A 25,838-nucleotide genomic window follows, 5' to 3' on the forward strand; every position below is an offset into this window, starting at 1 on the left:
TGTGGGTCAGTGTGTGTGTGTGTGTCTGTGTGTGTGTCTCTGTGTCTGTCTGTTTGTGTGTGTGTGTGTGTGTCAGTGTGTGTGTTTGTCTCAGTGTGCATGTGTGTCTCTGTGTGTGTGTCTGCCTGTCTCTGTGTGTGTCTCAGTGTCTGCCTGTCTCTGTGTGTGTTTGTGTCTCAGTGTCTGTCTGTGTGTGTGTGTGTCTGTGTCTGCATGTGTGTGTGTGTGTGTCAGTGTGTGTGTGTGTGTGTATGTGTGACTGCCTGTCTCTGTGTGTGTCTCAGTGTCTGCCTGTGTGTGTGTGTGTGTGTCTGTGTGAGTGTGTGTCTGTGTGTGTCTGTGTTTCTCTCTCACAAATATTACTCTTCAGTAATTCATACATAGACACGCTGTGGTAACTTCAAGAAGCTAAAATGTAAGAGTGTTAATTAAACGAAGCGCCTGAAGCCGCTCGGAACTTTCGCTCCACTTTATCGCTCCACTTGAAATGCTCTTTCTATGACTTGAAGTGACTGAGAAACAAACACACACACTGAGACTGTGACAGACAAACACACACACTGAGAGACATACACACACTGAGATAGACACACTCACACACACTCGCACACTGAGACACACACACACTGAGACGCACACTGAGACAAACACACACACACACACACTGAGACAAACAGATACTGACACACACACACACAGTCAGCGGAGTGGAATGTTCAGGAGCCGGTTGCCTAGCAGCGTCTCCGCCTCCTTCTCTGCCCCGCCCCCTCTCTCCCTCTCTCGTTGCTCCAGCTAGGAGTTCACATTCAGCTTCCTTAGATTATATAGCGCCATTCTTTACTAACTTTTACAAATGAGCTTATTGGAGGCTTCGTGTTTTTAAGATGGTTCAGGTGCAGTCCGGGCAGACTGACTGCAGCATCATTACAGTATACCGCACTGCGCTCGGCTTGTGTGGAGGCTGATACACAAAATAATGAACGACTGGTAAAGAAATCACATGGATTGCTTTTTAATGGTAAATGTGTATCTGGTATTCTAAGTATTATCTACAGTTAATAACTCAGCTATATTCATATTCAGAATGTGATACAGTATTAAGACAGGGTCCAGTATTAGAAATAAATAAACACGCTTTAAGAGAAACAGCAGTGATGTTTATTGCCCATTCCCATCCATTCTCTAGATGTTTCTACATTGTGGTTGCAATCCACAGGGACAAGGGACTCAGCGATGTTAAATAAAAAACTAGAGCCCACAATTAACCAATATAGAAAGAAGGGGGGAGAAATGTATTGCCTGCGTGCAGCACCTTCCACTTTCCTCTATTAAATTTCATTTGCCATGTGTCTGCCCAGTTCTGAATGCTGTCGAGAACATTTTGAATGACCTTTGCTGCTGCAACAGTGTTTGCCACTCCTCCTATTTTTGTGTCGTCTACAAATTTAACAAGTTTTCTTACTATACCAGAATCTAAATCATTAATGTAGATTAGGAATAGCAGAGGACCCAATACTGATCCCAATGTGCATTATAAATATGGGAGTGTCACAAAGACGGCCGGAGTGGGTGGCGTCAGACCAGAAGCAGGAAATAAACAGACAGAGATTTGGGGTTTGGTGAAGCTGAGCGAATGCTTTCACTCAGCATTTAATAAACCGAACAGAAAATAAAAGGTTTTAACACAAAAACACGGGACACGTCACTTCACGCCAAAAATAAAGAGACAAACAAAACGGACTATACAGTAAACAGACGGACAGACACACAAACAAACACGGTGAGTTTGAAATAAACAAGTATCGTGCTGGTCCTACCAGCACGTAATAGCAATTGATATTTAAACTTTTATTTCCCCTTCTCTCACCCGTTCTCCACTCTCAAACACCCAACCCTGACTGAATGAAACGTGCATCTATATATACTGTTGTGCTGGGATTCAATTACTCATTAATTATTTACTTAAATCCCAGCACGTGAATTAATTCTGTGCAATCCCGTGCTCACATATTACATTTAACCAGCACGTGAAGTGATTTGTGCTCTCCTCGTGCCTAAATACAAATCTACCTTTTTAAATCACACGTGAAACACAGACCCGTTTATATCCCGTGTACCAATCTATACACCAACATTAACACACGCACGCAACATACAACACATAATATACACACAGGGGCGGGGCACATTGCCACATATACCCCCCCCCCCCCCCCCTGTGCAAAGCACACATGGCCTCAATGGCCACCTCCCCCCTTAAAAGTCTCGGGCTGGGAAGGGAGGCTTCAGTGGGCCCATGGCTGGCCATGCTGTCAGCACCCCTGCCGATAGTGGCACGGCTGACAGCATGCTGGTCCACGCCTGCAGCAAAATTGCTGCGGGGAATGCTGGTCTCCTGACCTCTCCCCCGGTCTCCGGCAGCAAAACTGCTGCAGTGGGAGCAGGTCTCCGGACCTCCCCCACGATCTCCGGCAGCGAAACTGCTGCTGGGGTTGGTGGTCTCCAGACCTCCTCCCCCTTCTTCGTGGCCGACAGCTCCCCTTTCTGGGGCTCCGGCCACCGTACTCCCTGTGGTGGAGGTACGGGAAGCAGAGGCAGCTCCTGCTCCTCTGCTCCTGGAAGTGGCGGAGGCAGAGGCAGCTCCTGCTCCTCTGCTCCTGGAAGTGGCAGAGGCAGCTCCTGCTCCTCTGCTCCTGGAAGTGGCAGAGGCAGCTCCTGCTCCTCTGCTCCTGGCGGTGGTGGTGGCAGAGGCAGAGGCAGCTCCTGCTGCTCTGCTCCTGCCGGTGAAGATGGTGGAGACAGAGGCAGCTCCTGCTGCTCTGCTCCTAGAGGAGGAAGCGGTGGAGGTGGTGGAGGCAGAGGCAGCTCCTGCTGCTCTGCTCTTTGCGGTGGAAGCAGAGGCCATGGGGCTGATGCTGGCCACTTAGAGGGAGGCTGTGGCGGTGCTGGCTCCCTCTGCTGTGGCGGGTGTGCGCCGTGCTCCCTTCAGCAGCATAAATAGAGGCTGCTGGGGACATCAGCATCCTGCCCTTCTCCCCCCAGAAAAATTCAGGGGGTTGAGCCTGTAATTCCTCCCCTTCTGGCTCTTGGGACGGCAGCGATGGCTCCTCCCCCTTTAGCTCTCGGGATGGCAGCAGCAGGTGAACCAACAGGCATGCTTCCTCTGCTGGTGTAGATGGGGACAACAGGCATTGTTCTTCTGCTGGTGGAGGTGGAACCAGCAGGTATTCTCCCTCTGCTGGCAGCATGGGTCCTAGGGCTGTGGAAGCCCCGACTTTCCTCTCTTCGGGCTGTGGACGCACCGACTCCTCCCTTTTGGGCTGTGGACACACCGACTCCTCCCGCTTGGGCTGTGGACGCTCAGGCTCCTCCCGCTTTTGCTGTGGACGCTCAGGCTCCTCCCACTTGGGCTGTGGAGGCAAAACCAGCAGGCATTCTTCCTCTGCTGGTGGCGACGGGGACAGCAGGCATTCTTCCTCTGCTGGTGGACCTGCTACCTGGGCTGCTGTTCCACTTATAACGGCCTCCAGGTAGCTGAGGACCAACCCCACACCTTCCTCCCAGGTGCTTAGGGTGTGTTCCCTTGAATACGCCTCCCATCGCTCTCTGTCCATCAACCACAGGAACCGGACGGCTACTGGTATAGACTGGGCCTCCAGCCCAGCATTCTCCAGGATCCAGTCCCGCACTTTGATGGCGTCTTCTGCCATTTTTTTTTTCTTCTTTTTTTTTTTAATCCAAAAATGCGGTTCCTGCTCTGGTCTGAGTCCTGGAGGCGCTGTAGATCCCACGCAGGACATCACGTTTGCTTGCTTTCGCTCAGCATTTAATAAACAGAACAGAAAATAAAAGGTTTGAACAGACAAACACGGGACACGGCACTTGCGCCAAAATAAATAGACAAACAAAACGTACTAAACACTTAACAAACGGTGCACGGAGAGACAAACAAACACGGTGAGTACAAACACTTATTATTATTATTATTATTATTTATTTCTTAGCAGACGCCCTTATCCAGGGCGACTTACAATCACAAGCAAATACAAATACATTCAAGTGTTACAATATAAGTCATACAGTAGTATGATAGTTCAGGATATGATTAAGTACAAAATACTACAGATTAAACACTTGGTAGATTACAATATTCTGAGGTACAGGATTAAATGCAGTAAAATAGGGGGCAGATAAGAGCAAAATAAAGCATATTTAAATGAAGGGTGATAGTGTCCCAGGATACAAACAGAGGAGTTCTACAGGTGCTGTTTGAAGAGGTGAGTCTTAAGGAGGCGCCGGAATGTGGTCAGGGACTGGGCAGTCCTGACAACTGTAGGAAGGTCGTTCCACCACTGCGGAGCAAGGGTGGAGAAGGAGCGGGCTCGGGAGGCAGGGGAGCGTAGCGGAGGTAGAGCCAGTCTTCTAGTGCAGGCGGAGCGGAGAGGTCGAGTGGGGGTGTAGGGAGAGATGAGGGTCTGGAGGTAGCTGGGTGCAGTCTGATCAAGGCATCTGTAGGCTAGTACAAGAGTCTTGAACTGGATGCGAGCGGTGATCGGGAGCCAGTGGAGCGAGCGGAGTAGTGGAGTAGCGTGGGCGAAGCGAGGTAGAGAGAACACCAGGCGAGCAGCAGAGTTCTGGATGAGCTGGAGCGGACGGGTGGCGGACGCAGGGAGGCCAGCCAGGAGGGAGTTGCAGTAGTCTAGGCGGGAGAGTACCAGGGCCTGGACCAGGAGCTGGGTAGCATAGTTGGTGAGGAAGGGTCGGATTCTTCGGATGTTGCTCAGGAAGAATCTGCAAGTGCGTGCCAGAGTGGAGATGTGCTGGGAATAAGGGGGCTGATTATTATTTTACTTTACGTTCTCCTTCTCTCTCACCCGTTCTCCACTCTCGAACACCCAACCCCGAGTGAATGCTACGTGTCTCTATATATACTGTTGTGCTGGGATTCAATTATTAATTAATTATTCACTTGAATCCCAGCACGTGAATTAATTCTGTGCAACCCCGTGCTCACATATTACATTTAACCAGCACGTGAAGTGATTTGTGCTCTCCTCGTGCCTAAATACAAATCTACACTTTTTAAATACACGTGAAACACAGACCCGTTTATATCCCCGTGTACCAATGACTATACACCAACATTAACACACGCACGCAACATACAACACATGATATGCACACAGGGGCGGGGCACATTGCCACACTCATGTATTCATTTCTTTATTGATTGATTGATGTGTGTGAAAGGGCTCCATTGCCATGGCAATCCCAGCTCACTAAGAAACACATGGCTGTTTGTGACGAGAATGAAACAAGTCCCTCTTCTAATCCTTTCTGGACTGTGCTGCCTCCGGGCTGTTGAAAAGAATAATTAAAAACCCACACCCGACTGTCATTGCTGATACCGGGTGTTTTTCACTATCCATTGAAGTCTCGCAGTTTTATAATAAAATATTATAATAAAATATTTTATCATAATAAAACCGGTAAGCCGGTTTTATAATACAGTCACATGAATCCCCATTCATAAAAGCCTCGTGCAGAAGGTGACAATCTCCCAAGTTAATTCATTGATTAATTGTTGCTAATAGGGAGATGGTCATCTGTATAAAAGACTGCATCTTTCTGCGCTCATGGAGAGTGTCTAGAACTGGAGTGAGGAGGTAAATCAAAAACAATAATTTGAAAGAAACAATTGCTATACGTGTTGGCTCAAAACCAGCACAATACTTGATTGTTGTCAGTTTATTTTGGCTAACACACCTTTTTGTTTGTGTAGTCTTGTGTTTGTTTAAATCTTTTATTTTCTATTGTTTAATAAAGCACTGAGCGCCGCTGCGCCTCAGCTTCACCCGCATTCATTGTTTTGGTTTCTGTTTCTGGTCTGACGTCACCCCTGCAAAGCCATCACTTTCACATGCATGCACTCCTTTTCCAGTAGGCTCCATAGTGTGGAACACACCCTGTTTTTCACAGAACAGGACAGGTATAGAAGCCTCTAATAACCTTGCAGTAAAGAGCATAATTTTATTACTCTCTCTTGTGGTCACAGAGTGTAGTGCAGTCTGTGCTGCTAAAGATTCTCTTACCATAAGAGGCTCAGCTGTCTGAATTTACTGTGAATATTTATAAAAGTAAAGAACATGAGAAATTCCTCTAAAAGATGTATTGAACTCAGTGTTTTAAATGACTGAATCAACCCTCCTTTTTTCTTTTATCTAGATTAAAGTTGGAAAATGCTTCCAGTACCTGCAGCAGAAAGACTGCGGGCATCTCATGCAAGGATGTGAGAAGAGAAAAGAGTAGGGATGAAACAGAGGAACAGAGAGCAGCAGAAAGCATGCAAGTGGAGTATAGGGAGGAAGAAAAGGGAAGCAGAAAAGAGCAAAGAAACAATGAGAAAGTATAGGAGAAATCTTTCAAAATGACATGAACCAGAACCACAACTTAATGAGAATCATTTGACAAACTCACCGTCAAAAGTTCTCTTTTCAGCTCAGTCACTAGGGAAGGCAGTAAGTGGAGTAAACCGGGCACTTCCAAAGAGCCCCAGGAAGAAAAGTGTCATGGGAAAGAAACTGGCAACTCAATCTGGTTTGGCTCTGGTAGATAAGCACGCTTCCACACAAAGAGCTGAAGTTGGTGAAACAGAATGTCAGGTTTGTGCATTCTATGAGATTGATTGTGTGTCTCGTCAGCTGCCTGGATGAAAAGACTGCATCACTATCAGAAGGGAGGATGCACAAGATAAAGAATGCACAAAAAAGTGCTCCTGATGACGGTTCTTGAAGCTCACCGCCTCTTCAAGAATGAATATCCTGATGGAAAAATCAGAACATCAAAAAAAGTTTGCAGCATTGCGCCCTGTGCACGTTCAACCTGTCTGTCTGTCGTTACCATGACAACACAGAGATGCTACTAGATGGTTTGAAAAAGGTTTGTCAAAATATTCCCAATGGAAATCTCCTGGTCATTGGGTCACTTTGCAACTGGCAGAGGAAATGCTGCCTTGGCCAGTGTGACACATGCCAAGACCTTGCTAGTTCTATCAATCAGGTAATACAAGGCAATGATAATGAAGATACAATTGTACACTACTACCAATAGATGGCTAACAATAAAAAGGAACTGCTTGAGTCAACATTACACGATGCCAAGGAGGAGCTCAAACCCAGCGGACCATTCTGCAGAGCCACAGTTTTATTGCCAAGGTGCAACTTCACTATAAAGCAGCAAGCTGAAATAATGTCAGCTCAGTGGATAACAGAAGGAGGGACTCTGTTTCCAGCAGTTCTCACAGCTCAGTCTGTTAGTGCTTCTTATGCTGTGCTCAGTGATGAACGGCAACATGACACATTTGCAGTTGTTTGCTACAATCGGGCTATTCTTGATGAAGCCTCAACTTCAGCCAACATCTCTAACTTGCACATCTTTTCTGATGGTGCTGCTAGCCAGTTTAAAAACAGATTCATCTTGTCCACCTTTACCATGCTGAGCAATGTACACTGTAGTCTGCATTGAGCTGTTTGGAGCTTTCTTGCCACAGCACACGGCAAAGGGCCAGTTGATGGGGTTGCAGGTAAAGTAAAGCGTGCAGTTTGGAGGTGCACTCTGCAAAAGCATGCTGTTGTCAACACAGCAGAAGAATTTGCTAAGGTGGCAAAAGAAGCATGCTCAAATGTGAGCATCATTTATATTACAAAGCATGTGGTAAAGAAGGCACAAGATGAATGGGCAAACAGGTGGGAACAGAACTGTCCAAAGAAAACCCCAAACACACACAGCATTCACTATGCTAGAACACTTAGCAACACTGAACTTGAGGTCAGCGCAGTAGGTCCATTTGTGGAAGAAATTCAGCCTGACTGGAAAGTGGTCAGTGTGTTTGGCATTGTGGATCAAGCAACAGCTATGACAAAGTATCCATTCAAAACCATTGAACTGGCAGTAAATGAGTACTGCATTGTTATGTATGAAGGCAAGTGTTCCCCTGGCATAGCTGAAGAAACCATACCGGCCCTGCCAGAGGAGCTCCTCAGTGTTTTGCATCCATGCAAAGAGGCTGGAAGTGGCCGACACAAAAGGATGTAACGTGGTACCTTGCTTCACATGCATTTCCCACCTCAGACATGGAAATCTGCATTCATTTTACTTGTTCAATCACACGCTTCAGTTCAGAAACATTACTAGCAAATTCACAGGACCTAAAACCTCAGGTCCCACTGAGATCTGAACTCAGGTCGCTGGATTCAGAGTTCAGAGTGCTAACCAGTACACCATGGAACCGATGGTGATGGGTCTATCACTGCCCCTACTCCAAGGTATCAAAGTCCCTACTGATGACCCTTCGAGCGCCCAGTCTTAACCATGTCTCATTGCACACAACCGTCAACATTTCAACATTTGGTACCGATAAACATCACATGTTGGAAGTCTGTCAGAATCTCAGAGCTGTAAAATGTCATACCTTATTAATTCTGTATTGATGGTACAAACATTTGATGGGAGCAGGTTTGTTGTCAAAAGCAGAGCACTGTTGGTATTTCGTTTTAATTTGGAAGCCTCATGTTTGTGCTTGTGCTGTGTCTGTGTAAATGTGTGCATACGAATGAACTGGAAACAATGTCATGATTTCTTGTTTGAAATGAGCTCGCCAAATAGAGGCAGCTTTATTTTCCACCATGCTGCATTTACGAGTGTACTTATTAACAAACATTTCTATGTTGTGGATAACTATTCAACACTAGCTGGTGTGCTCCTTGCTTTGTTTAACAAAAGCTCTATTTCATAACCCATGATTAGTACTCACTTTAACTTGAGAAAAGCCTTCAGCAGGCCTACGCATTTCTGGTGTAGTACCCTGTCTTATTACTGTGTTATTACATTATAAAAAGGAGGGCTGTTCTGCTGTAATATCCTGTCTTATTACTGTGTTATTACATTATAAAAAGGAGGGCTGTTCTGGCTTTCTCTTTTGGTCAGTGAAAATATTTGCAGTCTGTGTTGTGTTTCAGGTAGGATTGTGTCTGATGGTTTGTTTTACTTTGTTTAAAATGAAGTTGAAGCCTAAAGGAGTTTCATGTTGAGGATCTGTTTCTATCCCTCACTGCCAGGGGTGGAATCAAGGGGAAATGAATCCCAGGTGTGGAGATATTAGCGTCAGAGCCACTTTATTACTCTCTCTATCTCCCTCTTGTGGTCACAGAGTGTAGTGCAGTCTGTGCTGCTGGGCTGTGGAATTGCAATAGAAATCCCTTCCTATGCTGGTGGAATGACATGCTGTAACCTCTATGCTGACACACACTGATGTCAGTCTGCAGGAATATCTGGGGTATGGAACAGACAGCTTACAGCAACTCTCACAGAGGAGAGCAAGGGGAGAATCATTGTGTTTGAAATGCTGGATGCTAAAGGGACATTTTAACATTCTTTAATATTCACTGGCAGGGGTGGAAGTTGCAGATGTTGAGATATTAGAGTCAGTGTTTCCCAGCATGCATCACTGTGAGCAGCTCCTTCCTCCAGACACAGACCACACGGTAGTTTTTAGGTGACTGGGTGTGAGGAGCCTTGTGTTAACAATGGGAGAACTGGGCTGACTGGGGAGGTAACTGCTGCCTATTTCAATTGTCTTATTACTGTGCTATCACATTATGGACAGCAGTGGTGCTCTGGCTCCCTCTTGTGGTCAGTGTGAATGATGGCAGTGTGTGCAGCTTGGCAGGGCACTGATGCCTGTTTCCAGGCTATACAAACACAGAGAGGGATTCAATCAAACACTAAGTTCACAGTTTAATAGAAGAGTGGATTAATTCTATTTGTATCAGTGTTCTAAGCGCTGCACTTCTGTTTCAATAAGTGTCACAGACAGTTCTATGAGATCTGAGCTGTGAACACAGGTGGGACTTGATAGGGTTGGGTGACTCACAGTACAGTTAGATTATCCTTCCTGAAGTTTTATGTTTAGCCTCTCAGTGCTTTCCTGCTCTCTAGGAGGGGCATTAGAAATCTGCCTGTTCACAATGAACTGGCCCATAAGTGTTGAGACATGTGTGCCAGGGAGATGCTGCACACATAAGGAATGAAGGAGACCAGGTGGGTAACAAGGATGACAAGACAATGAAGAATAAACTGACTTTAATAACGCTGATGTGCTGATCCTGAATAAAAAATAAAAATTCATTCAGGGACTTCTGAGTTCCTCATTTAAAAATGTGTCTGAAATTGAGATAACATCATTTTTATTATTATAAGTTATAATCCAAGTTAGAAAAAGAAGACTAAAGCACCCAATCTTCCATCTATTTGAGGTGCACACCATGTTAATATATGGGGCATTCCATACCAACTCAACCAGTGCAGATTTTACTAGAAAAAATCACCTGGGGGGTTTCTGACATGCTGAGTGCAGAAACTATGGTTGTTATTTTTTTTTTTTAATTTCTCCTTCGACCTATGACCTTGGAAGGGTCAACAAAAAATGAGAAATTATGTTGTAATCAAACTGCCATGTTTTTTCAATTTTGCATTGCCTGGAGTTAGATCTAGAGAAACAAGTGACAGGGTTTGCTTCCAGTGGCACCAGCTTGGAGCTGAGGGGTTATCAATGCCCCGTTCACACTAGCACACCCGTACCGGTACGGGAGTGTTTACACTAGCAAATAACCGAGTCGAGCCGGAACCAAGCCGTGAAACTCCAGCCCTGCAACATATCTGAGTCTGGCTCGGGGCCGAAGCAGGCTGTGGGCGGGGATTTGTGTCATTCTGTTTGTTTTTTTTTTTGCTTCTTTTTACATTTATAAACAGTGGTATGTATTTCTTGTTGTTATGCTAATCTTTTAAAAGGTTTGATGTGAGTGCTTGTAACTGCTTTGACACGAGTCCTTGTAAAAGTAAAAAAACAAAATAGCTTAAACGTTTTTTTAGTCAAACGCGGACATCAGGTAATAACAAAGAAATGACGCTAGTTTCCAACAAAGCTGATAATACAAACGACTGTGTTTTCAAGTTTATTTTTTTAATAAAAAAAAGAAAATAAACCGTACCTTTTTTGCCTTAAGTCTGATGGCCATATTCATCTTCAAAAGACTCAGACTGCGACTCTCTTCCAGAAGCATTCTTTTCTTTTTATATTCAATCCTTCGATGCATTTCAGCCGTGTTATTCAGCAGGTAAAACACAAAGATGCAAAAAAACACAACGAAAACATCCTGATCCGCCACAGCAACCGCCATTCTCACTGTCGTTTGTCGTCTTTGAAAACTTGCTGCTCAGCACGTTCATTATTCGTGACGTCATTCGCTCGGTTCTCCCCTCTCTCGTGTAAATGCGAGCCGAACGAGCGGAGACACACCAGGCCGGCTCGGCTCAGGTGTGCAGGTGTAAACGTAGCACAACTTGCTTATGGGACTTGGAGTTTTTTGTTATCATGACATATTTGATTGAATACTGCTCAGTTCTCCCAAGTGATCCAGGCTGATTCAAGTTCAGGATGCTCTCTAATTAAGTATGACCCCATTTTTGGGGGGTTTTGCCTCTGGGCTTCTCGCCCTGGATTGTAAGTCAATTCGCCTGGGCCTAACTACTGTTCTCAGCTGTTGGCAGGACTTGAAGACGACATTGTAGTTTCTGGAAAAATTAGCAATAAACAAATTTCATTTTGACATTTTCTTTTACAAAGCATTTCAGCTATTGAATGACACCTCTCCATGCGTCTGACATTTTCATATTGTTTAATCCTGTCCAATACAAAGTGGACTATTTGAAGTAGTGTCCGATACATTCAACAAAACTTTTAAGGTTCCAAGTCAGGTCTACATCAACAATTATACAATTCTTAAGACAATTTGTTAATTCGTAATATTTTACCTCATGGTTTGACTTTTATCTTTCAAAATTTGAGTTAACAAAAACAAAGACCATTTCAATGTGTTAAAATATTTTTCCTTAATTGCAACCGTATAGTAAAACCACATACATTTCTTTATTACTTTCTTCTTCTCTCCTCAAGCTGCCGTCTGTTCCAAATGTTGGATTTGTTGCCTTTTCTTTTTAAGGAGCACCAGTAAGTTTTCATGGCAGCTAGAAAATAGAAAAGTATATTTAAATATGCATGTACCATTTTCTGTACATATATAGGCTGATATACTGATAATACATTGAATCTCAATGTCTTTGAAATCAAGTAATTCCACAACAGTGTCTATTTATTAAACCGAAAAATAATGTATTTTTTAATGTTTTAACAAACTCGAACACACACACATGGGGAAAGGGCAGGATGGATTGAGTTCATATCATTTACTTATGTTAAAAGTTTCATGTTAAATGTTAAAATAAAATGTAAAAAATATTTCTAGTTGGAGCAAGTGTGAGAATATTATTCGAAATATGTGGGAAACAGCGCCCCCTTTCGAGCTGTAGGTAGAAAAGCTTACAGCACCTGGTATTCCCAGGCGGTCTCCCATCCAAGTACTAACCAGGCCCGACCTTGCTTAGCTTCCGAGATCAGACGAGATCGGGCGTTCTCAAGGTGGTATGGCCGTAAGCGAAAAGCTCTAGTGCTTTAGTATGTTTCATAGTAACTAATACCGGAATACTGCTACACGAGGAAAAAAAACAAAAACATTGCTTAAAATGAATGAATGAATACATAAATATCGACATAAATGTATTTATTCCCATACGTATTAATTTATTCATTCCAATATTTACATATTACTTTATTTATTTCGATAATTGCGGGTGGTCGGACAAACTTCATACAAGATTCTCGTCTGTATTGTTCTTTCAGTAGCCTAAATACCAAATTTAAACGACACCAAAACTGACCACGGGGTAAGAACAAATAAAAAAGAAAAACGCATGTGCAGGGCCATAAAACGACACACACACACACACGCACGCACGCAGGCACACACAGACAAACACACACACGCACACACGCACGCACGCACGCACACACGCACCCTCCAAAGCAAACTTTATACTGAAGTGAAAATAAACACGTAAAGAAACAGAAATGAGATCAAATTCAAATAAATCTGAATCATTCCTTGTGTCGTGACCCTGCCTTCTGACGACCCCCCACAAATCCACACACCGTTATTAAAACAGCCGATCTCAGTTGTATTGTGTAATGAATGATAAAGGGTTAGAGATGTCATTGGACTCCGCTGACGAGGAGCAGCAGTAGGTTTAGTCCTTATTTGTTTATGCTCGACAGATGATTCGGCCAGGAGGGACACAGACCTGCACTTGCTCAGGGCAGACATATTTTACACTCAATTCTGTATCGCCAACACTTCATTGGCATGAAAAACTTGACTAAACCATCTTTGGAAACACTAGTATTAAAATATTTTATATGTGAATCTTGCAAAATTAAAAAAAATATTAAATATCGGTAGTTCGATACAGCCTCTTTTCTTCTGTACAATATTTTATATAATTCTATGCATTTCAGTGGGTAGTTCTAACCGCAAGTCAGACACACCTGAATTCTTCCCGGTCTTTCCCCACCATATTTTTTGTCAAATAATCTGGCCAATCAAATGTTCCATTAAACATTTTAGACTCGCAAGTAACCAATCAGATGTAAAGCATTCGTTCTGCCCCCAGAACAAGCTTGGTTTCCAAAAACTCAACTGAACCGGACGCATCATTTTAAAGCGCAAATATTGCGGCGGGTTTGAGTTTTGAAGATTAGTAGCGGGTGAGTTGTTAACCATTTCATAAAATCCTAGATTTATATTGGTCAGATATATAAGAACAAGCAATTAAAGTAGTTGTGTGCTTTCGTAGTATTACTAACCTGCAACTAAGCAAATGTAACAGTCTGGTGATTCAATGAATTGTAGCGCTTATGCTTCCTGTTTCCAAATATGGGTATCAGTGAGTCTGTTTCTTTAACACGACCCCCCCTTCTGTGCCCGCAGTAAACACGTGCACAGTCAGTTGCCTGCATGTTTATTTCCAATGTGCAAACGAGTGCCAGAGCTACCGTCCTAGGAATACATCTGAAATTTCTATATGCTGTATCTTCACTGTCCTGCATTGCTATTATATTTTATTAATAGGTAAGCGATTTCTCCTTACTTTGATTTTATTGATTAAAAATAGCAGGATTTGCTGTAATAAAGCTTTAAGTAAAACTTTATTTTTTTAGCAGTGTGGAGTAGTGGTTAGGGCTCTGGACTCTTGACCGGAGGGGTGTGGGTTCAATCCCAGGTGGGGGACACTGCTGCTGTACCCTTGAGCAAGGTACTTTACCTAGATTGCTCCAGTAAAAACCCAACTGTATAAATGGGTAATTGTATGTAAAATAATGTGATATCTGTATAATGTGAAATAATGTATAATGTGATATGTTGTAACAATTGTAAGTCGCCCTGGATAAGGGCGTCTGCTAAGAAATAAATAATAATAATAATAATAAATAGTGTGGCCGCCATGTGGATGATTCTGTTCAATACAGCTTTGCAAATAAATACATATTTGAAGCGGCTATATTCTAATACTTATAAAAGAATAATATTTTTTTTTTATTTGAGTGATTTCTGTTATTTACAGAGGCAGTTGTATTTCCCATTTTACTCGGTAAATAGAAAAAAAAGAGAATATTGTTTATACATTCGTCCGCCATTTTGACTGAACTGCAGTTAAATATAGTTCAAAACTTGAACGGTTTATAATATGTGTTTAAGATGTTCCAAATATGTATTTGTCATTTATATAGTACATTTGTATTGTATGGTTACTAAAAAAAAAGAATTAAAAAAAAAAGCACTTTAAATAAGTTTCCTTTTAATTAATGCACCACGTGTGTATTGTGTTTTACACAGTCAGTTGCCTGCATGTAAATTTCCAATGTGCAAACGAGTGCCAGAGCTACCGTCCTAGGAATACATCTGAAATTTCTATATGCTGTATCTTCACTGTCCTGCATTGCTATTATATTTTATTAATAGTTCGTGGAGACCGGAGATTACGAAGAGTGGAGGACTCGATCCATTGCATCTACCGAGACGGCTTGTAATATTGCAGCGGGACTGTACAGTTCAGCAGAAGGACTTGTTTTTTTATATATTTAAGGCCTCCGGAGGTACTTTAGTCGTTGTGCACAACTGATAGAAACATTTTGTTTTATTCTATATTTTTATTTCCAATGTTTTTTTTTTTTTTTTTACTGTGAACAATATTGTAACAACTTTAATTGCTACATATATATTACTTTTATAAACATTTTTTTCATAAAGTATATTTGTTGTTGCTGAGTGATTCTTTATAATAAAGTAACCTGGTATAAATATATTAAGGCATCTGTATAACGTAAAGTACGTTTTCTTAAGAAGGGTATACGCAGCATTAGAGAGAGATCTCCAGAATTCACATATATTTTCCGTGAACTTAATTCTCAATGTGACTCATTGTGATAGTCGGTTACACTTACTCGGTGGGAACATTTGTTACAGGGAGATGTTGGAGAGCGGGATTCTGGGAAGAGCTGAGTTCGTGGTTCCAGATGTGTGATTTTCAATAAAGTGTGTTCATTTAGAAGTAATACACAGTGTGAGTCTAACCGTTTGTGGAAACCCCCCAATCTATAACATTATTTGTACGAGAGCAGCCTGTTTCCTGTTTTGTGTGTGAATACATCATGTAGTCAAATGTTTCCGCATTTTCTGAAACATTATCACGTTAGTATAAACTACACGTTGACAATGTAATCCATGTTAAAAAAAACCAAAACTTTATACCGTAAAGACTTTTTTCATTATATATATATATATATATATATATATATATATATATATATATATATATATATATATATAATGTGTATGTCAATGGTTAACACGATTTCTGCTTCAGGGTTAAACCGAAAACTCGCCGAATTTGCAGGAGTGTTTTTGAATAGACGCACGCGCAATCAGTAATTTAAATTAAACATCTTCATGTTTTGTGGCGATTTAAAAGTGAAATCCACCTTAAGAGTCAGATCAGAATAATTCTGGTATTTTTAAGTCCACCTTAAATTATGGTGTCTGAAATACAAATCCACTGCACTCGGGCGAGCGCTTTTACTGGGTGTGCCTGTCAGGAGCCCCCACTTAAACCTCTTTGACAGGACTTATAATCTTTCTTTTTTTATTTTTGGCAGCTACCGAGCAGAACCCCATTTGATACCGTGGACAGTGTAAAGATGGAATCAGTCCCGATTAAAGAGGAGCTCCCTAAACTTGAACTGGTCCCCATTAGACTGGAGTTCTCTGGACTGTCTTCCCTCCCCATTAAACAGAAGCTCTGTGAGATGCCATCTGACAGCATCAAGCCAGTGGTGTCTGGGATTAAAGCTGAGCGCAATGAATTGGAGATCTCCCAGACAGAAGAACCCCTTCCTGTGAATGAAGAGGTGCTGGAAATGGTGTGTATTACTAAACTGGAACCCCTCCAGAGACATATGTAGAACTATGTGTACTCTCTCGTGTTCTTATCATCACCCAAGATGATGGACCGAAATCTCACTTGAACTCAGCTGATTGTAGCTCTAGATCTATCTATAGATATATATCTGTAGTTTTGACCGTAAAATAACAGTTAAGTGATCTTTAACAAAGAACCCATGAATGGTGAAAATGTAGTCCCAGCAGTTATTAGATTTTTTTTTTAAATAATTATTTATGGGTTGGTTATGTGTGTCAGACTGACTATAAGATAGATCTGTCAGAAGTTCTATACCAATAAATCTCTAGGCAAACGTATTCGACTGCATTGCTGTGTATACAAGCTGTATAGGTGTTTTGTTCTAAGTGCTTTCAATGTATTTCACGCTACTAATGTGAAACCATTTTTCTTTTCATTTGTGATCAGCAGGGATGCCCTCACAACATGTCTCAAAACACAGGGGGGGTTGAGCCCCCTTTTAAAATGCTGACTTTGCCCGAGGGGGGCTGAGGTCTTACGGCCCCCACATACTCGACGCTGGTGGGCAGTTGCTATTCGTTCGTCACATGAATTTTTTTTTTTTTATAATTCACCATAATCCTAACAATCCTAACCAAAACTTCAAAGCACAGGCAACCTCCAAAACCCTTATTTTATTTTATCCCCACAGGATGAATGAAGTACATCCAGTACTTTCCCAGGCTTCTTGTAGAGTGTAGGTGTAGCGGTTGATCAAACACAACAGGGTGATGATGTGCACATTGCAGAAGTGTCACTGGTGCTTACTTTAAAACATTTACAACTCGTTCAGTTGGTGGGGTTCATAGATGTTCTTTGCATTTTTCACAAAATGTAAAAAATACAAATTCTCTGCCAAAATGTAAATTCTGCATTTTTCCACAGTATTCTGTTATAAACAGATTTCTAGGATTAACACCTACTTTGAGCATTCGATCAAATCAATCCCTTTTTTAAATACGTTGATCTACACAAAGTTTGACATGATTAAAGCCTCATTTAGTAATTTAACAATGACTTCTTTTATTCTATCGACCCTCATTTTTGTACACTGCAGTTTGTTTGTTTTGAACTTCAGCTTCCTGCTGCATATGGGTTGGAACCTATTTCAAAACACAAAAAAATGGGTTTTATAGGACTGTACCATTAACGTCCATTACAAATATAATAGGGTGTTACATACTGTTCTATGTAAAATGCAGTGTTTCTTGTGCTTCAGCACCGGTGTCCTGGGGAAAAAGTAGACCGGGGGGGGGGGAAGTGGATTGTGGTCTAGAATTTAAAAGGGAGGTTCCATTGTTTCTAAGGTCTACGCATAGATCGCTGTACTACTACTACAACTACTACTACATCTAGGGAATTAGTAGGGTGTTAAATACTGTTCGTTGTAAAATGCAGTGTCTGTTGTGGCATTGCAGTTTACACTGAGAAACATCTGCTTCAGAACCGGTACTGTGCCGCCATTGAACCACCTCGAGAGACGTGTGTCTCTGCATTTTACCAGCATTTCCTGAAAGTGATTCCGCATCAGTGCTGCCACAGACACAGTGATTTGCTTCAGTGTAGACATGCCTCAGCATCAGTGCTAATCAGGGTCTGTGATATGAAACCAGCCCTTAATCTTTTTTTCTTTTTTTTTCTGACAGCTACCAAGCAGAACCACGTTTGATGCCTTGGACAATGTGAAGATGGAATCTGTCCCGATTAAAGAGGAGCTCCCTAAACTTGAACTGGTCCCTATTAGACTGGAGTTCACTGGACTGGCTTCCCTCCCCATTAAACAGGAGCTCTGTGAGACGCCCTGTGACAGCATCAAGCCAGTGGTGTCTGGAATTAAAGCTGAGCGCAACGAACTGGAGATCTCCCAGACAGAAGAACCAGTTCCTATGAAAGAAGAGGTGCTGGAAATGGTGCGTATTAAACTGGAGCCCCTGAAAGAGGAGGTACTGTTGAAACCAGGGAAGGAAGAATCTGAAGATTTGAAAGCAGCCCCCACTGAGCTGGGTCCGGTACACCTGCGGGAGTGTAGCGTGGTGCTGGAGAGAATCTGTGTGAGAAAGCAAGGCTCTGGAGAGGAAGGCTCTCTCAACAGCATGCAAGGAGGTGGACAGGGAGACAGGCACTCACATTCAGAATGCAGTCTAGCAGGTGAGTGACTGACTAGCTGTGACATTGTCATTCTACACTGAGTGATGGCCACAATGTGACTGAGAGGCTGAGAACAGATAGCAGGGCTCCACATTAGCATCCAGGTTCATTGCGCATACTTGTCTACACTGAAGCAAATCACTGTGTCTGTGGCGGCACTGATGCGGGATCACTTTCAGTGTCAATGGAAATGCTGGTAAATGCAGCGACACTCTCAAGGTGGTTCAGTGGAGGCACAGTGCCGGTGTGAAGCAGATTTTCCTCGCTGTGAACAGACACCACATTTTATATAGGACAGTATGTAACACCCTATAATGTATGTAATAGATGTTATTGGTACAGTCCTAAAACTCCCCTTATTTTTTCGTGTTCTGAAATCTGGTCCTGCCCACATCTGCAGCTGCTGACAGGGGGCTGAAGTTCGAAACCAACTGTCTGACCAGCGTAGGCTACTATATTGTATATTTTATGTCACAGGTTGGGTAATAAATAGCTTAAATATTTAATTTCACCTCAGAATATAAATGATAAAAACACAAATACTGTTAAAAATACTATATGTTAAGAGCATTTCAGCTGTATATTATAAAACACAGTTTAATTTATTAGAATAAGTTAGTGATTTCTGGCTAAAATGGTTTATTCTTTAATTAAAATACCGTAGCCTACTGTTTTGTATCATTACATGGTACAAAAAGTTTGAAACAAACTGTCAGTTTAACTTGTCTAAGCAACATACTGAAATGTGAGTTACCGGTAGACTTTATGTTTTATGCAGATTTGAAGAACAGAATACGTTTTTAAAAAAACGATTCCCGATTTAATGTGTGCAGCATACAGTGTATTCTTTTGAAGTGTGACACACCGGCAGCATGTTTTAACACTGCATGATCTGCCTTCTATGTAAATGGAGGTATGCTGCCAAATTGCAGCTGAGCCTGTAATATCGCTGTGTGAATGCCGTACTGAAGGGTCCTTTTTGTACTTTTTTGCTTTTACTAATTAAAAAAAGCGTGCCATGATCAGGACCCATCCTTCAATAAAAGGGCCGTTATGGCAGAACAAGTACACACATGAGGAAACACTTTGTCAGTCTGTGCATACAGTAAATTGCTCAGCAGAAATCAATATGTTTTGGATGTGATTATTGTGAAGAGTCTGAATCTGGATTCATTTCAAGACGTCATATACACAATTTGGGGGTGGGGTCCTCCTAGGCGGTCACCTTGCTTGCCTTGCCCTAAGGCCGGCTCTGAGAGACAGTGCTAATCTCTGTAGCCGGACATGTACAAAAGTATTTAACAGCAGTTAAATGGACATTAACACATACCGTGAAACTTCTATTAAACGGTCCGGCATTTATTTACAAAACTCACGAGCAGACCAGCGCCTATTGGAGACCGCCAATTACTTGAGACCCAGCGATTATTTAGATGAGGAAACTTTGGAAAATGAACAAGCAGAATTACAAATTTGTATTGTTAATGTACTGTAATATTGTAAGGGTTTAAAAAGATTAGCCAACCAGGCATGGTTTATATAAATGTGAACAGGCCACTTGAATCAAGCATGGAGGGTTTATTACAGTGAAAAGGATACAAAACAGCCAACTGGACTCTCGTGAACTGACGGTACAGTAAAAACAAGCTCTAGTTATACAAATAAGTAAATTAAAGATATAAACTACTAGCAGTTTTGTTTATACATATAGATAAATGTTGTCTATTAATAATAAAGATAAGTAATGAAATAATAATAGGCCTAATACTGGTAATAATAAGTTAAATCAAACCCAGATATAGCATGCAGGTAGGTTAGGCTTACAGCACAATAATAATAATAGTTTTTTTTTCTTAACGGCCCCTGGTCGTGATGTCACCTTTCAGTATATCCAAGTAAGCATTATCCATCCATCCATTTCATAACCGCTTCATCCTTTACAGGGTCACGGGGAGTAACCATTATGTATTGTGATAACAGCATCTTCCAGATATTATTTCAATTTTCATTTAAATCATGATCTTATGTACACTTTGTATTACTAAACGTTGTACTTCAGCCCTCATATAATGCGTTTTTATTTTACGCATTGCAATTGAAGGTAACCTGGCTTCAAAACGATACAATTAAATACTGGTCTTTTTTATTCTTGATAAAATTACCCTTTTTATTTGTTATAAATGCAATAAATTCAATACAAAGCAACGCAATATACTGTTCAAAGCAAGAATGATTAAACTTAAACCAGAATGTATATGTTTGATGCCCTCAACACACATACTTCAAGTGGTGCTCCGCAGCCCTTGTGTGTGTTCGCGAAGTCTCCTCGCAATTACCCCAGACCACTCGTGAACCCACAATGCTATTCATGAGCTACTTGACTATCGACGGTGTTTGGGAAACGCGTCAGATTTGACATGTTGCTCTACGATGTTCGAGTTGTTTTTGGGAAACGGCACCCTGGATCAATCAATTGCAGGTTCTCGCTTCCCCTCTATTAACAGCACTGTGGAGTTCTCTTGGTTTGTTGTCACTGCTTCCATGTGTCTGTAGTTTCACGTGGTCTTGTCCAATTTGCTGCCCAAGGCTCCTTTTGTAAAAAGTTTTTAATCATTAGCTTTTCCATAATCTCAGTCTACAAGCCATTAATTAGTTAATGGTTAAAGCAAAACTTGTTTTCTTATTACAATGTCAATGTGTCTTACATTTAAAATGTTCAGATTACTTTTAATTTTTGTAATATGAATTGCATTTATTCTCATGGATCTTTCTCAATGGTACTGGTAGATAAACATCGTAATGGACCTGCTCCTAAAGACCATCCACAGTAATTTATAAAATTTGGCTAATTGGGGCAAAACTTCAATGTAATTTACTGAACGTGTCCATAACTACCAGATTGAGTTAACAGCCCCCATCCTGGATAGCCAAGGTCTTTCAGTGTTTATCAAAAGTAAGAAATAAACAATTTAAATGATTCTTACATCAACAAAATGCTTTATGTGTTAATTAATTCTATGCAAAATCAATCACCAAATTCATGTTATTTTCTTCCTAATCACTATTCAAAGTATATTATTTAAAAAGTGGGCATTCAAATGAGTGCGTGTGTGTCAGTGTGTGTGTGTCTGTGTGTGTGCGTGCGTGCATGAGTGTGTGTGTGTGTCAGTGTGTGTGTGTGTGTCAGTGTGTGTGTGTCTGTGTGTGTGTGTGCGTGCGTGCATGTGTGTGTGTGTGGTGAGAGCCTGTAGTCCCAGAATGCAGCTGGTCATCTCTTTCTCTCCATTCTCACACAGCTTGAGACCCCAAACACAGTTCCATTTATTGTAGGTTTGTTTGTCGTAACCAAACCATAACCAGTTATGACGGTATAATGAATTGAAAACAGTACTTCAATCAGTCTTATTGTAGGTTTGTTTGTCGAAACCAAATTGACCTGGTCTGCCTCAAACATCGATTTGGATGAGATACAGGTATTATGCACTGTAATTGAATCATATGCTAAAAACTTGAAGAAAATAAAATGTATAGTATGATATATAAACTTATAATAATTTGTCTTGTTTAGAATAAATAAAACTTGTAATTATACATTTTACTTGTTTTGCTAGTTATGTTTATTTGAATAAAACTTACGTGAAATCTCCACTGTTGGTCAAAATTCTCAGGAATCTACAGGAGGGTTCTATATGTATTTATTCTGCGGTCTATAGGGTTAATTTGACATCTATTGGGGAAAATGACTTTATTCCTAATCGGCAGGTTTGCCCCCCCTCCCCCCCGATACTACAGTTAATATTCAATCACTCATTCATTTGTTCTATTTTTATACAGCAGATTTGTGATGCAACATATTTCAATCAGTTTATATCCAATTACTCTTACACATTTGTTTCTAATCAGAAAATTTGTGCTGTACGTATAATCAATGAGTTTATTTCCAATTACTGCCGCTCATTTACAATCAACAAACAAGGTTATCATATACGCAATTACTCCTGTAACCTTGATGAGCTAATTGTGCATGCAACTGCTCTCAGGTGTCTCCTGCAACCCAGGCTAACAAATGACTCTCTGGGTTCTCTTGCAACCTAGGTGAGCCTTTCCCATTTGCATGTTCACTCTCAGGAGCTCTCAGCAACATAGGCAAGCTTAACTGTATGCACAGTCCCTCTCAGGAAATCAGCAATAAACAACTTGACTCCCTGGTCTTCGCAAACAGCGTGGGATCAGGACCATTATACTCTGTATAGTATTTCAAACACCCAATCTCCATCCGACTACTTTACACCATATCTCCATCTGCCCCTACAATCTCCCTATCCTAATCTATCTGATCAGGCTAGGATTGACAGGCAGGTACCCATTGCAACCCTTTTTGACAAATGATAAGCAATAATCAATAACACCAGCAAAAACACAACACAAGAAAAAAAAACTTCTCTGTTTTTTATGAAACGACAAAATGAGGAAGGCACAATTGCTGCATTTCTTACATCAAACAGTCTCTGATTTTCTCTCCTGTTTGTCTTTTCCAGGTTCCAGTCCAGCAGTTAAAGCAAGGACGGGTGCCACCCAGTTAAGGAATTTAAAAATACTGAAAGGAGAGAAATTTAAAAATACCAGAGGAGAGAAACCGTATCACTGCTCTGACTGTAGTAAGAGTTTCACTCAGTCAGCAAATCTTGTAATACACCAGAGAGTTCACACAGGAGAGCGGCCGTATCGCTGCTCTAACTGTGGAAAGAGTTTCAAGTCATCAGGACACCGTACAACACACCAGCGAATTCACACAGGAGAGAAACCGCATTGCTGCTCTGACTGTGGAAAGAGTTTTAGTCAGTCAGGAGACCTTGTGATACACCAGCGAATTCACACGGGAAAGAAACCCTATCGCTGCTCTGACTGTGGAAAGTGTTTCAAATCATCAGGACACCGTACAACACACCAGCGAATTCACACAGGAGAGAAACCGCATTGCTGCTCTGACTGTGGGAAACGTTTCAGGAACTCAGGAAACCTTTCAAAACACCAGCGAATTCACACAGGAGATAAACCTTATCGCTGTTCTCACTGTGGGAAGAGTTTCAGACATTCAGGAAATTTTGAATCACATAAGCGAACTCACAAAGGAGAGAAACCATATCACTGTTCTGACTGTGGGAAGAGTTTCAGTCGGTCAGAACACCTATTAATACATCGGCGAATACACACTGGAGAGAAACCGTATCACTGCTCTGACTGTGGGAAGAGTTTCAGTCGGTCAGGACAACTTGTAACACACCAGCGAATTCACACAGGAGAGAAACCATATTACTGCTCTGACTGTGGGAAGTGTTTCAGGGATTCAGCAGACCTTGTAAAACACCAGAGAATTCACACAGGAGTAAAGCCATATCACTGCTCCGACTGTGGTAGTAGTTTCAGTCAGTCAGGACAACTTGGAAAACATCAGCGGGTTCACACAGGAGAGAAACCCTATCATTGCTCTGATTGTGGGAAGAGTTTCAGTCAGTCAAGATCCCTTGTTACACACCAGCAAATTCACACAGGAGAGAAAAAAATGAAAATGTAAATAATGTTCCTGCATAAAAATAACTTTTATCCATTTTGCTTCCTGACATTTCAGCACTGCAGTGCGCTGCTGAATAATGTGGGTGCCCAAGCTGAGGAGACAGTCAGACATGCTCCCAGAAAATTCTTAAATTTTACAAATACTAATATCCATGTTTTAGAAATAGATTGCTTACAGTGAGGTGTTTTTTTAAATATAATTTGTATTCATTTTCAAAATAATAAATAACATATATATATATATATGTGTGTGTGTAATATATATATATATATATATATGTATGTATATGTGTATATATATGTAGGATTAAGTGGTTAATGATAATGGATGGATATATTAATGTATGCAATTATTTATAGAACATACAATCTACAATCAGTCTTACGATATTAGAGCCATGTTGATCATTTGTGTTGACAATTGATACACTTGATCACGCGCTAGCAGGTAGTGCTTACTTTCTTATTGTAATAGAAACGAGATCATTTCTGACTGGATCAGAATCTTGAGTGCTCGTGTTTTTATATATATATATATAGAGCTATTAAATGATATGTCCAAACTGTACAGTAAAATGCGCAATGCAAATTTAGGACACTGTAAATGCTCTTATTGGAAGTCCAGGAAAGCTGAATTGAGCTTCATCTATTGCAATGAGCTACTGCTGTATCATAGAGCAGTTCTCCTGGTAAACCCTTTGAAGGAGAAAACAAACTGCTATTGTTAATTATTTTGCATAGAATGGCACAAGGCAGCTGTAATAGAGTAAATGTGAGTGTGCTTTAAGATTGTGTGTTGCTACTAGCCCTTTCCAGTGCAAATTCAAAGTGTAAAACCAAATAACACAACAAGCAGGGCACAAGCTAAGCAATGAGCTGTATTTGATTAGGGAAATAAAAGCTGTTTACTTTGACTATCTGTGTCAGTCTGGATTCTTATAGAAATCAAATGTAAGACAACAAATATACTAGAAGTGTCAGGGGTGGAAGCTGCAGATGTTGAGATATTAGAGTCAGTGTTTCCCAGCATGCATCACTGTGAGCAGCTCCTTCCTCCAGACACAGACCACACGGTAGTTTTTAGGTGACTGGGTGTGAGGAGCCTTGTGTTAACAATGGGAGAACTGGGCTGACTGGGGTTGTAACTGCTGCCTATTTCAATTGTCTTATTACTGTGCTATCACATTATGGACAGCAGTGGTGCTCTGGCTCCCTCTTGTGGTCAGTGTGAATGATGGCAGTGTGTGTAGCTTGGCAGGGTTCTGATGCCTGTTTCCAGGCTATACAAACACAGAGAGGGATTCAATCAAACACTAAGTTCACAGTTTAATAGAAGAGTGGATTAGTTCTATCTGTATATGTGTTCTAAGCGCTGCACTTCTGTTTCAATAAGTGTCACAGACATGAGATCTAAGCTGTGAACACAGGTGGGACTTGATAGGGTTGGGTGACTCACAGTGCAGTTAGATTATCCTTCCTGTAGTTTCATGTTTAGCCTCTCAGTGCTTTCCTGCTCTTTAGGAGGGACATTAGAAATCTGCCTGTTCAGAATAAACTGGCCCATAAGTGTTGAGACATCATTGTGACATCACTGTGAGCAGCTCCTTCCTCCAGACACAGACCATACTGTAGTGTTTAGATGACTGGGT

At 41.5% G+C, this 25,838-nt stretch overlaps 2 protein-coding genes and 1 non-coding gene across 6 annotated transcripts in view; 1 reads left to right on the forward strand and 2 right to left on the reverse strand.

The window, feature by feature from the left end:
- The window catches only part of LOC131709378 (transcobalamin-1-like), a 317,542-nt gene extending 305,989 nt beyond the window's left edge, over positions 1-11,553 (reverse strand). The window contains exon 1 of the mRNA XM_059011895.1: positions 11,049-11,553. The gene's annotated coding sequence lies outside the window, so the exon portion shown is untranslated. The remainder of the gene's footprint in view (positions 1-11,048) is intronic.
- Positions 11,554-12,433: 880 nt separating this feature from the next.
- Positions 12,434-12,552, reverse strand: LOC117404684 (5S ribosomal RNA). The gene has a single exon (XR_004544678.1). It is a non-coding gene; the product is annotated as a 5S ribosomal RNA (ribosomal RNA).
- A 1,056-nt stretch (positions 12,553-13,608) lies between these two features.
- LOC131696471 (zinc finger protein ZFP2-like) lies at positions 13,609-25,103 on the forward strand. 4 transcript variants are annotated; one of them, XM_059011845.1, is made up of 4 exons: positions 13,609-13,717; positions 16,166-16,429; positions 18,114-18,615; positions 23,154-25,103. In XM_059011845.1, exons 2-4 carry the CDS (start codon positions 16,208-16,210, stop codon positions 24,188-24,190), a joined length of 1,761 nt encoding a protein of 586 aa, XP_058867828.1. In that variant the 5' UTR covers positions 13,609-13,717; positions 16,166-16,207; the 3' UTR covers positions 24,191-25,103. The 4 variants fall into 4 exon arrangements, with proteins under 4 accessions (XP_058867828.1, XP_058867827.1, XP_058867825.1 ...); XM_059011844.1 differs by lacking the exon at positions 13,609-13,717 and adding an exon at positions 13,954-14,081; XM_059011842.1 differs by lacking the exon at positions 13,609-13,717 and adding an exon at positions 13,967-15,573.
- Positions 25,104-25,838: the final 735 nt, after the last annotated feature.

The sequence above is a fragment of the Acipenser ruthenus genome, chromosome 43 (genome assembly GCF_902713425.1).
Source record: "Acipenser ruthenus chromosome 43, fAciRut3.2 maternal haplotype, whole genome shotgun sequence".
In the NCBI taxonomy this organism is placed as follows: Eukaryota; Metazoa; Chordata; class Actinopteri; order Acipenseriformes; family Acipenseridae; genus Acipenser; species Acipenser ruthenus.

Bases quoted from the DNA above. Each gene is read 5' to 3' on its own strand.
- LOC131696471 (XM_059011845.1), top strand. From the start codon at position 16,208: ATGGAATCAGTCCCGATTAAAGAGGAGCTCCCTAAACTTGAACTGGTC. The intron at 16,430-18,113 runs GTGTGTATTACT...TTTTTCTGACAG, and splicing joins ATGAAGAGGTGCTGGAAATG to CTACCAAGCAGAACCACGTT. The intron at 18,616-23,153 runs GTGAGTGACTGA...TGTCTTTTCCAG, and splicing joins TTCAGAATGCAGTCTAGCAG to GTTCCAGTCCAGCAGTTAAA.